Below are 15136 nucleotides of genomic sequence, written 5' to 3' on the forward strand. Positions count from 1 at the left end.
TGTCTGTCTCTCTCTCAAAAATAAACATCAAAAAAAATAGTTAAAATAAAAAATAAAATTTTTCTTTTTCTTTTTTCTTCTTGTCTCATTTTGTCCTACCTTCAGAGAAATTTCCCCAACTTTCTCTTCCAATTCTTCTTTTTTCTACTATAAACTTTTTTTATCTGGGGTTATGGGATGAGTTTGATCATACCATGAGCCCATCCTGAAAACATTAGAAATTCAAAAAGACTTGGAATAAGTGTCAGAATAGAGAAAGCAAGTAACCCCATTATCTGAGAAACATTAATAATGTAAAATTGCAGAGAACATATCTTTGTTAGTGATACAGGATGTGGGATAGATATGGAGACATTGGTGCTCCCTGGTGTTGTAAAATAAACTTGCAACTTTATTTATTTCTATATTTTTAAGATTATAATCCTTTCTCCCTTGTCACTGAGCCTCAAAAAACAACTATTTCCCACATCATTTCAAACCCTCTGTAGTCAACCTTTTCATGCTTATCAATAACTTTCAAGTACCTTATTTAAAAAAAAGTATCTTTTTTTAATGTTTATTTTTGGGAGAGAGAGACAGAGAGACAGACAGAGTGGGAGCAGGGGAGGGGCAGAGAGAGGGGGAGAAACAGAATCTGAAGCAGGCTCCAGGCTCCGAGCTATCAGCACAGAGCCCAACGTGGGGCTCGAACCCACAAACCGTGAGATCATGACCTGAGCTGAAGTCCGGCACTCAACTGAGTGAGTCACCCAGGCATCCCAAAAATGACTCATTCATTTTTCACACCCCACACATTCTACCCCAGGAAACTGGCAGCCTCCCAGCACAGAGCTTATGTTCTTTTCCTCTGAAATGCATACTTAAATGGATTCTGGTCTTCTTTCTTCAATATTAGAGGATGAGCCCATGCATACTGTAAAATTTAATTCCTTCTTGCAGGCATCTTTATTCTGCAACATACTTGTCATTGCCGTTTTTCATAACTTAACTAGAATGCTGTCCCCCACACTTTCCCTCCCTGATTTGGAAGCCATTAATTCTTCTGACCTAACTAGTTAACTTGCTAAACCACCTTTATGGTTATTTACCAGGAAACACTGGACCAGAGACAAAAATAATATACCTCAATATACAAACAGCTCAGGCTTAATTTGTAGGCAGAATTTGATTTGTTCTCCACGGGAAGAAAAAATTTACGCATCGAGTGCATTTGGGAAGGAGAGAGAGTAGGAAGACATCTTGATGGCAGGACAATTTGGTAGGAACTGTTACAGAATTTTTCATTTGTGTTGTCAAGAGCTCTTTTTGTATGTTCATTTTTATGGACTCTTATTTTTATTTACATAGATAAGAGTATCTTCTCATCTTGTTATATACATTTAGCATTGGAATGTTTTCCTAATCTTTACATTGGCTCTGTTACCTCTAATATTCTTGTTCTGGGCATTCTATTGTTGTCATTTTGCTTTTTGTGTTATAATATTTCCTCAGTGTCTGGTGATTCTTGACAGTCTATTCCTGTAGAAGAGTGAGACACTGAAAGGCCAATTGGTGTGTGTTGTTAGAAGGTGGGCTTCACAGTAGAGTAATCTGGTTGGGGAGTTTCTTTGGAGGATTTCAGGCATTGGCGTGATAAGGCATCTTTTCTTGGATTGGCCAGTTTCCCCAGAGGCTACTCCTAAAATCTTTTGCCAGAGGAAGACGGAGTTGGAATTTTTTCTGCTTGTGTATTTATAGCTTTATATTTAATTCCCTTATCTCCTGTATGTTTAGCTGCCCCTTCCGATGTGACTTGTGTCTCTAAGTTCAAGCTTCTCTCAGTGAGATTCCCCACCCAGTCTTTTGCAGGAATTAGGGAAGGGCAGCCGTCCTGCTGCAGGAGGAGGGTTTATACTTCTGTTTCCACACAGGCAACCAATACGAAGGGTGGCGACAGGGACTAAAGGCCTGGGATACAGTCTTTATCCCAGGTTGCTGTCCTTTGTTTCCCCAAAGTCTATTCATGAAATAAAAATACTGCATTTTATTTTGTCATAGTTTCACATAGCATTATACAAAAAAGCCACATTAGTAGATTCTAATGACTTCACCCCTTAGGCACTACACCCTGATTCTGTAAATCAATACCCCTTCCTAGTAAGTCCTTGTGAATACTTGCCCCTTTCTGCCTTTCCCATTCTGAGAACATCCAGAGTATCAAAGTCCTCCTTTTCCTATCCCCATCCTTAAAGATGAATGAATCTCTTTTAACGTGAAAGAAAATTTTAATCAGGAAATAGTTGGGTGTCAGTCTTCCTGTTGTTTTCACATATGACCTTGGTCCAGCTTGATAAACATTTGTTGAGTGCCTATTATAAGTGCATAGGCTCTGTGTACACTGAAGTTTCAAAAATGCATAGGACAATCCTCTGCTCTCAAGGAATTCAAAGTCTCATTTACTCTATGCCTTCCCACTAATTCCCATGTAGTAACTGCGAATGGCTTCTGCATGGAGAAGCCACTGGGTGATGGCTAAGCAGATGCTTGCCATTGGATTTTAACTCATGCTAACCCTAGTTTCTTTCATTTTCTATATACAGATATTTAACACTAAATTGTTTTGAAAGTCATTAGAAATTAGCTTGGATCCCAACATATGACAATGCCTGAAAAAGTAAAGTATTATCATTTCTCCTTAAAGAAAAAAACACAACCCCATGGCACTCTTGTAATTGGTGCATCATCTGTACATGAAGTTCTTGAGTCAGGTCAACTGATGGGGGCTCCTGTGATGACTAGTTTGTAGTAGGCTCCCTTCTGGTCCATCAGTTCTTCATGGGTCCCCTTTTCAATCACTACCCCCTGTGACATGACAGCAATGATATCTGAGTTTTGGATGGTAGACAAACGATGAGCAATGACAATGCAGGTCCGACCTTCTCTGGCTTTGTCCAGGGCGACCTGCACTGTCTGCAAAGAGAAGGTGGAAAGCTGATGCAAAGACACATGCTTGTACCCTGGCCCAACATCTCAAGAATTCTGCTTAATACTACTTGAGCAGCATTGCTATACTCAGGGGTTAAACCCAAAGCCTTGACAGGAGAGAAAGGATCACATAAGTATTTGCTGTATGCAATGCCTCAATGATTTAAATTGCATTCTACAGGCTGAGAACTTTCAATGAAGCAAGAATGAACCAAACTATGAGGTCACAATATAACTTTACAATACCTGATGGTCTAATTTGCAAAAAATGAAACCAAAGGAATCATGTAAGGTAGCAGTTAAGTGGTCATTACTGATATTGTTATTCATTAAGGACATCTTAGGTCTCTTTAAAATGAATCCTGATTTTTAAGGAATTAATTATAAATGGTAAATTTCATAGTTTTTTTTTTGTTCAATTGCATTTCCTTCCATGCACATCAGATGTCACCTCTTTGTGTTTTGTGCTGTCTCCCTGCTCTACCATGTAACTTTGAAATTATAAAATAGGAAATGCCTCACAGATGACCTAGATTATTTTACTTAAGAAAGCTAACTACTAGCCCTTGAAAAAGCATCACCTAGCCTAGAGAATCTTAACAACAATTCTTAAAGTTAAAATATGCTTTTTCATTTGAAACATTCCTATTTTGAATCACTTCCTCTAGATTATTGTCTTTTGTTCCACCAAGTATTGGACCAAGTTTGATTCCACCAGTATCAAACAGTATTTATACTGTTAATGAATCATAAAATTGAAAATAGTGCCATTTCATAAGGGCAAATCTTACAGCAAAAGACCCATTTATAATGATCTAAGACTTTAGAAAATCAATACATACCTTTTCACTTTCTGTGTCTAAGGCAGAAGTAGCCTCATCTAGTAGCAAGATTTTAGGATCTCGTACAATGGCCCGAGCAATAGCAATCCGTTGTTTCTCCCCTCGAGACAGTTGAGACCCCTGGGGCCCAACATTAGTTTCATATTTCTGGAAAAAGTATGGTGAGTTTGAGACCCAGAAACAGTCATTGCTCCTATGCTGTATGGAGCCCACATTAATCACCTCTCTGAGGATTTAAACAATTTTTGTTTTTTTTTTAAATTAGGAATAATAAATGAGTCCTTCTATAAAGGATATAAAACCCATTTAGGAATATAAAAAAATATATAGCATTTGTTGGGAAATTAGGGGATTTTATATCTCCATCTCTGCATTTATTTTAGGTTTGTGGTGGTTTTTTTTTCTTTCTTTCTCCCTGTCTATGAGATCTCTCTGATTTAAGATTCCCAGATTTCCAAACTCTCATCTGGAAGAGCTTTCCAAGATGGAATAATCCTGTGAATGCAAGGGCCCTTTGAGAGATCTCCTGGTCCATCCTCTTATTGAGGAGACATCATTCTGGAACATAAGCTTAGTTACAAATCCTCACTGTGCTGTCTAGTAGCTCTATGAGCATGATCAAATTACCTAAATTTCTGTGAGCAGCAAACTTGCCTGGAAAATGAAGATGTTAATCACTAGTCCATACATTTACTGAAATTATGAAGGAAAATTCCTAGCTAGATGCTAGGCATGGCTACATAAAGAATAGTTAGCATTCACAGAATATTTATGATGCTTTAGGCATCGTGTTAACTATTCTAGCCAGATGATCATTTAATACTCACAGAAATAATTTTCTCCCTACTTTAGAGATTACAAAACTTAGGCACAGACAGGTAAGAAAATTGTGCAAAGACAAGTAAAAAGCAGAACTCGAAATCCACGTGTGTCATGTTTCTGAGACTTTGCCCTTGACCACTGCTCTCCCCTGTCTTCCACAACAAGGTGTGTTTCCTTCCCCTGATTCCCTTGCCTCCTGACAAATGCTAACCACACCAAGTGAGACTCATGACAGCCTACTTTGTCCTCGTGGAGAAAAAATGCTCAGTGGAGGGTACCATGGGTTAAATCCATATGAGAAAGAGGCAATAAACTGCCTCTGAGCCACTGTCTCCCACAAAATGAGAAGGTGCTCAACAAAGATTTGTGGAATAAATGAATCTTCCAGAGGGAACACAAGCTTTGCTTTTCATTCAGGATACAGTACACAGTAATTTCCACATGCTCATGGATTGAGCTACCCAGGTTAGAATCAAGCTAAGACTTAAGGGCCTTTGTGAAAAAACAAACAAAACAAAAAAAAAAAAAAAAAGGAAAAAGCCACCCCAAACAGCACAAAATTTATAAACATAATCACGTGCAAAAAAAAAAAGGTAATTTAAAAGTGGTATTTAAAAGAAGTCCAAAGGTTAAAAGTTTGGTTCCTAAAATTTAGTTTCCATGTGTTAACTTTTTTTTTTGTGATCAACCACCAAGAGACTCTTGGTGGGTGGAAAAATGCAAAGTCAATATTGTACTAAGTTCAAACTTAGCTCTGGAAAAGTGAGATGCATCAGGGCAGATGCAACTTACCTCATCAGGCACAGTAAATGCAGCCAAGTAATGAAATTATGGGGATGACAATAATACTAGCAGCATAATGACTATCTTGTGTATTCTTTCATTTTCATGTAATTTTTTGCATTTTGTAGATGATCGAGTCTCAGAAAAGATAAGTAACTGCCCCAAAGTTACAAAGCTAGTAAGTGGCAGAGTTTGGATTCAAACCTATATCTGTTCTGAATCTCAGGATTGTTTCTCACCACGCTACACTAATGCTCAGTATAATACTGCTTTAGGTATAACAGGTTCTATGGCATCCTTTGCACTGGATGATGTAATACTTCCCAAAGCTCAAGAGTATGTTGGTGGAGGCCATTTATTTTGCTTAAAAGACAGAGACAATCCTAGGGCACTAAGAAAGAAACCGTGTTGACTTTGACCTTCTCTCTGAGCCACAGTCATAATACATTTTGGCCGTTCTACCTCTACCCATCCCCATCACCCATAAGGAGGTGACCTGAGGTACTCACCTCTGGGAGTGACATGACAAAGTCATGCAACTGAGCCTGCTTTGCAGCTTCTATGACTTTTTCCATGGGAATTTCCCTGGTGTTGTCCCCATACTTGATGTTGTCCATTATGCTACAGGCAAACAGCACCGGTTCCTGGGAAACAATTCCAATGTTCGAGCGGAGAAACTGGACATTTACTTTTTTGCTGTCATGCCCATCTATCATCTGCCAATAGAGGTGAGAGGCAGAGCATTAAGTTCTAGAATTCCAGCAGTGAGGAACCTTCATATTCTAGAGGTAGTATTATATAAGACAGTTGCTTTACTTGAGAGATAAAAATCCCAGGAATCATAAATAAGTGATGTTGCCTTTGACCTCTGGAGGTAGTATCTGTCAGAAGTGGTGTCAAAGTTATGATCAGACTATGGTTTTGTTTGTTTCCCAAAATTTAGCTGTGTAGGTATTTGAAACAAGAAGGGCACCCAGGACAATATTTTGTTAAAAACAAATTTCCCCTTATACTTTGGTGTAGCACATCCTTTACAAGTATGAACAATTGCTCAATTTTGAGACTCCACAGGTTATGAAACAGGTTTTTCTATGTAAAAAGCTATTGGAAAATACAGCAATTAAACCTATTTCCTTGATTTTACTGATACTAACATGAGATAATAGACTCAAGTAAGGAAGGAGTACATTTATTCACCTAGTCAATCAACAAACATATATTAAGTTTTCTGCCACAAGGGCACCGTGCTAGGGAGTCTTTTGTCTGCTATATAAAGAAAAAAGAATCTCTATTTTCTAGTAATTCATGATCTAGCTAGGCAATTTAGTGCAGGAACTCAAATATCTACCATTTGAGCTGTTTCACTTAAAAGCCTTAATATAGTAAAGGTGCAGTGTGTCTAACATACTACTATAAAGTGTTTGGCCCTATGGTTTCAGAAACAGATTATGTTAAATGGTGTGAACACACTATATTGTAGATAAATTCTTAGCAATGGAAAAAGCAAACACTAGTGGGAAAAGATATAAGGCATTCCTCAACAATTAGCCCTGGCTCATCTTCCTCTATTCATTTTCCATAGTACTTATAGATTGCAAAGCACAATTTAATACCTAATTAACTACTGGAGCAGCTCGCTAAATATTGTACATGAGCTAGTAAGGTAAACTCCTAAAAGACATAAGATATGCTTCATACTTCTTAGAATTTGCCACAGGGCCTAACACAGTACTGCAGATCACAGGAATTATGTGTTGAAAATGTTAAATGCTGCATTTGGTAGCTTCCTTAAGAGTAAAGACAATTTTTAGCATTTATTTATTTATTCATTCATTCTATCTATTTATTTGTAATGTTTATTTATTTTTGAGAGAGAGCATGTGCGAGCAGGAGAGGGGCAGAGGGAGAGAAAGAGAGAGAGAGAGAGAGAGAGAGAGAGAATCCCAAGCAGGTTCCATGCTGTCAGCACAGAGTCCAACATGGGGCTTGAACTCAAGAACCCTGAGATCATGACCTGAGCTGAAATCAAGAGTCAGAGGCTTAACCAATTGAGCTACCCAGGTGCCTCAAAGACAACATTTTAAAATTGCATAAAACGTGGTATTTTTTCCTACTTGAAAAAGGTTTGTAGAAATGTTTTACAATAATATAACAAAATATATTGTGTTTATGAAATTCAAGGAATCATACTGATTTCTTCATGGGCATTGCTTCTTACTTACGATCAGAACAAGCACTGAGTACATTCAGAGAAATATACTTAATATACGTATATGTTAATATTGGAAAGATCAAATGTGAAGGATTTGGGTCCTTATATGTCTTATAGTTCACAGTCTACCTGGGGTGATAGACAGGATAGTCTGACATTTTGGGAAACTAGACCCTCTCGTTTGCAGAGATCAGACCCCAGTGCAATGTGCTTTCTAGGTTCATCAATCACTACATATTTTTAAACAAATTAAAATTTTTATAACCAAAATTAATAACAAAGTGATTATAAGTTATATATAACCAACTCTTATTCCTTATTTTCACAATTTCCTGGATTCTTCCAATATCTCTTTGCTTATTTCTTTGCTTTGCTTTTTGCAAGGGAATCTTTAGTTGCCTCCTTCGAGTTTCTCTCAGCATTTCTCTTCATAAAGTGACCTGTCCTCACTGCAGTGAAGTTTATACTACCCAGGGAACTCAAAAAAGCCTTTATTTCAAAATATTAGGGTTAAACAATCACTTGTAGATCAGAATAAAACATTTTCAGACCTATGCCTCTGAATCATTTCTTTTTTTTTTTTTTTTTAATTTTTTTTTTCAACGTTTATTTATTTTTGGGACAGAGAGAGACAGAGCATGAACGGGGGAGGGGCAGAGAGAGAGGGAGACACAGAATCGGAAACAGGCTCCAGGCTCCGAGCCATCAGCCCAGAGCCCGACGCGGGGCTCGAACTCACGGACCGCGAGATCGTGACCTGGCTGAAGTCGGACGCTTAACCGACTGCGCCACCCAGGCGCCCCTGAATTATTTCTTAGAAAACTACTGATGGATGCACTCCAACAAAAGGAAAGTGAAACCCACGAAAGAGGATGATAGGGGAATTAGGAAATAATGGATCTAATCCAAGAAAACATTCAGGAAACTCAGGGTGACAACTGTTCAACAGGCACTAGTTGTAATTAGCCCAGGCAGTTGTAGACATGAGAGTAAGAAGCATGTCCCTCAGAAAAGGTAGCAGGATAGAGACATTGGAAAGATATAAGGATTTGATAAAGGCAGAGGATGCCAGAAAAAAAAGCCTTTCATAAAAACAAGAAAGAAAATGTAATGCTGATGTATCTCACTACTTGATAATGGGATGAACAATATTTACATAATCATAATAAAAGTTGTTAGTTGATTGTTAACTTTTAGAGTCAGCCCAGAATTAAAGATAATAAATGTTAGGGGCGCCTGGGTGGCGCAGTCGGTTAAGCGTCCGACTTCAGCCAGGTCACGATCTCGCGGTCCGTGAGTTCGAGCCCCGCGTCAGGCTCTGGGCTGATGGCTCGGAGCCTGGAGCCTGTTTCCGATTCTGTGTCTCCCTCTCTCTCTGCCCCTCCCCCGTTCATGCTCTGTCTCTCTCTGTCCCCAAAATAAATAAACGTTGAAAAAAATAAATAAAGATAATAAATGTTATAAACGGAATGTTAGTGTTTTGCATTTTGATAGTATAAAAGTATAGTTATTAGGAATGGAGAAATAAGAGGAAGGAGGAAGAGGTGAAAATAGACATAGAATTGTTACTCTTATTTTAGGAAATAAGAATTCAAGAGATGCTATCTGTAGGTGTAGAAAAGAAGAAGAATTATATTAATTAAATTTACAAACAGAAACTTTTAAAAGTGATATATATATATATATTGGGAGGAGGTGCATAAAAAAGGGGAAGTGTTGAGGGTAAGCTAAATTTCCATCTCTTAAGAATAAGTCAATAAAGAGTCTAAATTTGTTAAATCTTGAAACAGCGGCATAACCATATTACTTAGAGACATTGAGGTAATCATTGAAAGACCTAAAAACATCAAATAGTTAAAAATAGTTGTCTTTGAGCAGAGAAATGGGGAATGGTGGAAAGGGTAGCATAAGGGGTTGCTTTTTATTACAAATCTTTCCTATTTTATTTTGTATTCCTCTGCATATATTATTTGGAAAGAAACAAAAGGGAAAGAAATGCTCCAGAAAATAAGAAGCAAAGAAATTCACCAGTTTTCTAAAATCCTTGCCAAAGCTTTATGGCACATAACTACCAATTTGAGTTCTTTACATTATCTACACTTAAGCTTCTTGAACCAGGGTTGTCTCAGATTGTTCATACTAAATTCCCTCTCTTGCTCATTTATCATTGCGTTCTTCATCACCCCTGTCATTTTTTCCATTCGCGGTCATTAGCTTCCTGATTTGTTTGCACATTCTGCTCCATTTACAGGTAAGCAAATGCTTCTGTTAAACACACTCATCTCCAGCTTTGCAGTGTGCCCAGTTTTCTTTGTCTAACTGGTCAGCAGGCCATCTGGAACTAGGAAGTATATGGTATTAGAAATTGTAAGGTAGAATCAGGTCAACCAGCAAATGACTGGAACTAGACAATATCCATAGGGGAAAGTGTCCGAGGCAAGCACGTTAGAGTGAGTCTGGCGAGGTGTAATCTTGAAAACCACTTTTAAGGGCTTGGAGACATTCTGCAGAAAGCAAAATTCTCAAAAGCATTTGCACTGCTTACCACCTTCCCTTCGTCAGGATCATAAAAACGTTCCAAAAGCTGAATGCTGGTGCTTTTGCCACATCCGCTGCTTCCAACAAATGCCAGTGTTTGGCCTGGACGGACCGATATTGAGAGACCATTCAGAACTTGTACATTAGGTCGAGAAGGATATGTAAATTTGCAGTCAACAAAGTCAATCTGGCCTTGGAAGTTGTCCTGTGGATGGGAAGATTGGAGTTACCTATGCTCCTATTAGAATCTAGAATACTGAAAATGTACCTAAATCTGAGTTTTAAATCCTTGCTTAAGATACCTTCAACTGCATGCTGCCATGTTGTGAAGTATAAAGACAGCCACTTAATGAAATGGCATTCTGTTCCCGATTCTGGCAGGTATAGAACAAAGAGATGCTTGAACAATGAAATTAAAGACATGTGACCTCTCATTCCCATTCTAACCTAATGGGATTTCCTTGTCATCCATTCATTCTGAATGGAAGAGAACAACTAGTAGATATGATTCCATCACAGAAGCCAGTAACTGTCCAAACCCTTATAGTTCTGCTTCCCCTAAAGATTTCAAATAATAGCATTAAACTTCAAATGACTCAGAAAGTTACTTGAGCCTGTATGGAAAAGGTAGTACCTTCAGTTGTACTACTTGAATTATGAATTTTAGAAATGGATAGACTTTAATAACGCAGAAGCTTCACTTTTATTGAGCTGAAGGAGGAACAGGTCATTTGATCAATTTACAAGGATTTCTGAATTTAGTTCAGCTTTATTAGGGTTTAGTTTTGTTTTGCTCTCTTGAACACACTGGATTATTAAAAAATTGGGGTGCCTGGGTGGCTCAGTCGGTTGAGCGTCCGGCTTTGGCTCACGTCATGATCTCACAGTTTGTGGGTTCAAGCCCCACATAGGGCTCTGTGCTGACAGCTTAGAGCCTGGAGCCTGCTTCGAATTCTGTGTCTCCCTCTCTCTCTGCTCCTCCCCTGTTCATGCTCTGTCTCTCTCCTTCAAAAATAAAAAAAATAAAATAAATAAATAAATAAATAAATAAATAATAAAATAAAATAAAATAAAATAAAAACATTAAAAAATAGTTGGGCGGGGGGTTCCTGAGTGGCTCAGTCCATTACGGGTCCGACTTTGGCTCAGGTCATGATCTCACAGCTCCTGAGTTAAAGTCCAGCATAGGGCTCTGTGCTGACAGCTCAGAGTCTGGAGCCTGCTTTGGATTCTGTTTCTCCCGCTCTCTCTCTGCCCTCCCCCTCTACCTCCCTCCCTCTCTCTCTCTCTCTCTCTCAAAAATAAACATTAAACAAAATTTTTTTTAATAGTCGGGGAAGATAAAAAAAATACCTGTTGGGACTATCAATTAGAAGAAAAGATATTTTGTTGATATCAAATTGGTTTTCAGGGAGTCCACATTAATCTAGATAAACATGAATTAAGTCAATATTATTGTACAGGAAGAACTGGTTTTTCTGCATTCCATACCAGAACATTAGTAGAAAACATGGTGGTCGGGTAGGTCTCAAAAGATATCCAGTTTCATTCATTCTGGAACTCAGTGTGCTTTATATTACACAGAATTCAGCATTCACTGGATATCATTGCCTTATTCAAATGCCAGACTTATGAATAAATTGTAATGCTAATTTACTTCATTCCTTTACACTTATAAATCTATTGTCTGTGTATTCTACATTCATGTGAATGTACTGCAGGAAAGTGCTAGGTAGTATTGTATGACTAGCTGTTCACACACATACACACAACACACACGTGCACAGTCTCCTCCACCTCCCTCCTATTCCCTCAGTACTTACCCACTTTTCACCTGCACTACTGTACACATTAATTGGGGGTTGTCGGTCCAGCAGTTGAAAAAAGCGTGCAGCTGATATTTTAGCTTTGGCATAACTAGGGGTGTAAGCGGAGGCTCTTCCAAAAGCTGTCGCACTTAGTATCACTGAAGAGATCACCCTGTAATTGGACAGACACCCAGGTAGAGAAGGAGTGTGGCATGGTTGGTGTGACAGCCTAAGGGGCAGATGTCTGGGGGCCCGGCCCTGGTTCTACTAGGAAAGAATTGAGCAACTTTGAACAGGTCACCTTCGACTTGTTGGGAATGGGGGCTTGGAGACACTGGTAGTTTTCCGAGGTGTTCTATGTCAACATGGTGAGGGGAAAATTGAACGAGGGGGATTCACACCTCCAAACCCTGCTTTAGCTACAATGGCCTCTTTTTCAAAGGTTTGTTTGAGAAAAAAAAATTTCCTGAGAATTTTTAAAAAAGGAGGAAGGGGGCTTGAAAGATCATCAGATCGGGTTGAGTTCTCACAAAGCTAACATTTTTCGAATCTATAAGAAGTGCATAAAAGATAATGATTAGTGAAGAACCACTAGTACGAAGCATGGGTGTCATTCACGCTTCAGACACCATGAGAAAGATAAAATTGTCCGTTTGCTTCTACAGTACTTATCCCAACTTCTAACATATTCAACATGTGCAAAATTAATGAGGAAATGGGTGAAGGGATAAATGAGTGATAAATATGGTGAGAGAGAGCTCTGGTGCTATACAATGATGATGTGAGGGGCATCCTCCCAAGCTGACCATCTGCATCACCATGCCCAGAGGGCCTGCTTCTGCGGTGGTGGAGGGGAGTGTGTTTGTGCCTTATGAACGGCTCGTTCATAAGCAGGAATTCTTTTAGGCCAAACATCTCCAGGATCCCAGCCCAAAGCTTAAAGCAATGAAAAGCACCTGGAATAAAATGGGAAATGCTGGAAGATGATCTTTCAGTTTAAAAAAAAAAAATTAATGTTTATTTATTTTTGAGAGACAGAGAACACGGGGACGGGGAGTGGGAAGCAGAGAGAGAGGGAGTCAGTTTTTAAAGAGAAGCCAGAAGTTGGGGATTTTCTATGGTTTCCCAATTTTTACATATTGTCCAATAATTCTTCAAATTTCTGACATAAACTAAGAAGTCAACAGTCTGTGATTTCTGATTTGGGTTAACAGCTCTCAATATGCAAAAATTTGGAAAAGAAGCTTTCCTGATTGGAGTGGGTACAGTAGGGCAGGAGAAGAAATTTCTTCTGTATTTCTAAAAGAAAGATAGAAGGCAAGAAGACAGAACTCATGGCTTGAGGACAAACCCAAAAGAACAGATTTCTATTGGGACCACTTTTCCTAATGTCCTCCAAGGCTTTCTCAGACCACCTCGCCCTCATCCCTCTAACACCCCCGCTACACCCATATACATGAGTATCCAGTCCTTTGGTACCCTGACACACTTTGGCTCTCACCTCTAGAAATGTGACACACTGAACTCAAAGCTAATCTTATCAGGAGAGCCGGCTTGAACTATAAGAAAGGAACATAATTCCCCTGTCCTGGCCTTTGCTGTCTCTACCTAGGAGGATTCAGCTGGAAATATGTCTTCCTTGCAAGAGGCAGAGTTCTAATAAGATGGTTCTATGAACCATCTGATCCAAGGCCTCTAGATTTCCTCAGCATTAACCAGTATAATAAATTGTATCAATGGTTCATTTATCCTATTACTCTGTACACATCCCTTTACAATATAGCTTTTTTACTCCTCTGTGATATTGTGATTTATAGTAAGAAACATGTATTTGGTTTTTGGCTCCTATTCCTGGCACAACTGTTAAACCCTTGGAAGTTCCTAAATTTGGAGAGCCATCAAGGTGTCTTTTGTTGTGTTAATGAAGTGACTTTGGAAGGCCCCTATTAACCTAAGGATGGGGGCTGGTTGCAGTTGCCAGGGGAGGCAACCACACAATTAGAGGTAGAAATTGGAAATTTCAGTCCTATCCCAGCCCCTCACCTCCAGGGAAAGGTAAGGTGTCTGAAGAAGAGTCTGAGGAAGGTGTTTTGGGCAGTCTTGCAGGACTGCATCCTTAGGCTCTGGGGTTCGATGCTGTCTCCAGGTAGAAGGTGTCAGAATTAAGTTGAACTGTAGGACACCCAATCAGGGATCAGAAGTGTGTGTGTGTGTGTGTGTGTGTGTGTGTGTGTGTGTGACAACAGTGTGACAATAAAGGAGAAACACAATCGGATCCTATCATTGAAAAGTAGATTTCATTCTCTTTTTTTTAAAATCTGGGTTTGGTTGTATGACTTTCCTTGGCCAGAGAGATATTAGAAAATGCAAACACTTTTCAAGTGTTTCACCTTGGGCATTGGGGCTTACTCTCTTCTGTTGTACTTGGACTACTGAGACCATAATATGAAGAAAACAAGCCAACCTGCTAGAGAAGTCAGGTGGAGACAGAAGCCCACTCAGAAGCCTGAGTGAATCAGTCCACTTCTGAAGAACACCCTGACAGCCCATAGAATCTTCAGAAATAATCAATCCCAACTGTTCAAGATATCAAATTTGGTATGGTTTGTTAAGCAGCAAGAGCTGCCGGATGGAACCAGGCCATTCCTCCCTAGAGTGTCGATCTTTTATGACCTTGGCATGATAGTCCTCACCTGAACACATAGCTGAAATGGAGCCCCTCATTGAGGATTAAGTAACCTCCATATCTGTAGGAAGCAGAGTTAGCAACAAACACTGTGCACTGGGACAAACCATAGCAGAATCCATAAACGTTCGCTTTTCGAAAGGCTGTCTTGAATGGCTTCTCCAGCTCAATCTCAAATGCTTTAATAAACTGCCTCTCTTTTCCAATTCCAGCAACAGTGCGGATATTACTGAGAGCTTCATTTGTAACCTGGAGAATGAAAAGGAGTCTTAGGAATTAAAGAGCAGAAATAACTACTCTCATGACATGTCAGTTGCTACGTGGACTTAATGTGGGGTAAATGGCAAAATGTGGTACAAATCTGTGATGGAGGCATCATCTAGACATCAAAGAAGTTGTCGGACATCAACCTGCCTGGATCATGAAGCAGTTAAACTCAAGTTCTAATTAATACTAACATTTTTTTTTTTTGTCTCCACTT

General features: G+C 39.1%; 1 protein-coding gene across 6 annotated transcripts in view; it reads right to left on the reverse strand.

Moving 5' to 3' along the window:
- Nucleotides 1-2008: 2008 nt before the first annotated feature.
- Nucleotides 2009-15136, reverse strand: part of ABCB11 (ATP binding cassette subfamily B member 11) — a 118670-nt gene continuing 105542 nt past the window's right edge. For all 6 annotated transcript variants that reach the window (XM_030325966.1, XM_030325965.2, XM_032594434.1 and 3 more), the window contains 6 exons: nt 14663-14904; nt 11985-12141; nt 10169-10366; nt 5921-6127; nt 3807-3953; nt 2009-2949 (listed from right to left, as the gene is read on the reverse strand). In XM_030325966.1, the coding sequence (XP_030181826.1) occupies nt 2749-2949; nt 3807-3953; nt 5921-6127; nt 10169-10366; nt 11985-12141; nt 14663-14904 (1152 nt within the window). In that variant the 3' untranslated portion in view covers nt 2009-2748. The remainder of the gene's footprint in view (nt 2950-3806; nt 3954-5920; nt 6128-10168; nt 10367-11984; nt 12142-14662; nt 14905-15136) is intronic.

Source organism: Lynx canadensis, chromosome C1 (genome assembly GCF_007474595.2).
Source record: "Lynx canadensis isolate LIC74 chromosome C1, mLynCan4.pri.v2, whole genome shotgun sequence".
Taxonomy (NCBI): Eukaryota; Metazoa; Chordata; class Mammalia; order Carnivora; family Felidae; genus Lynx; species Lynx canadensis.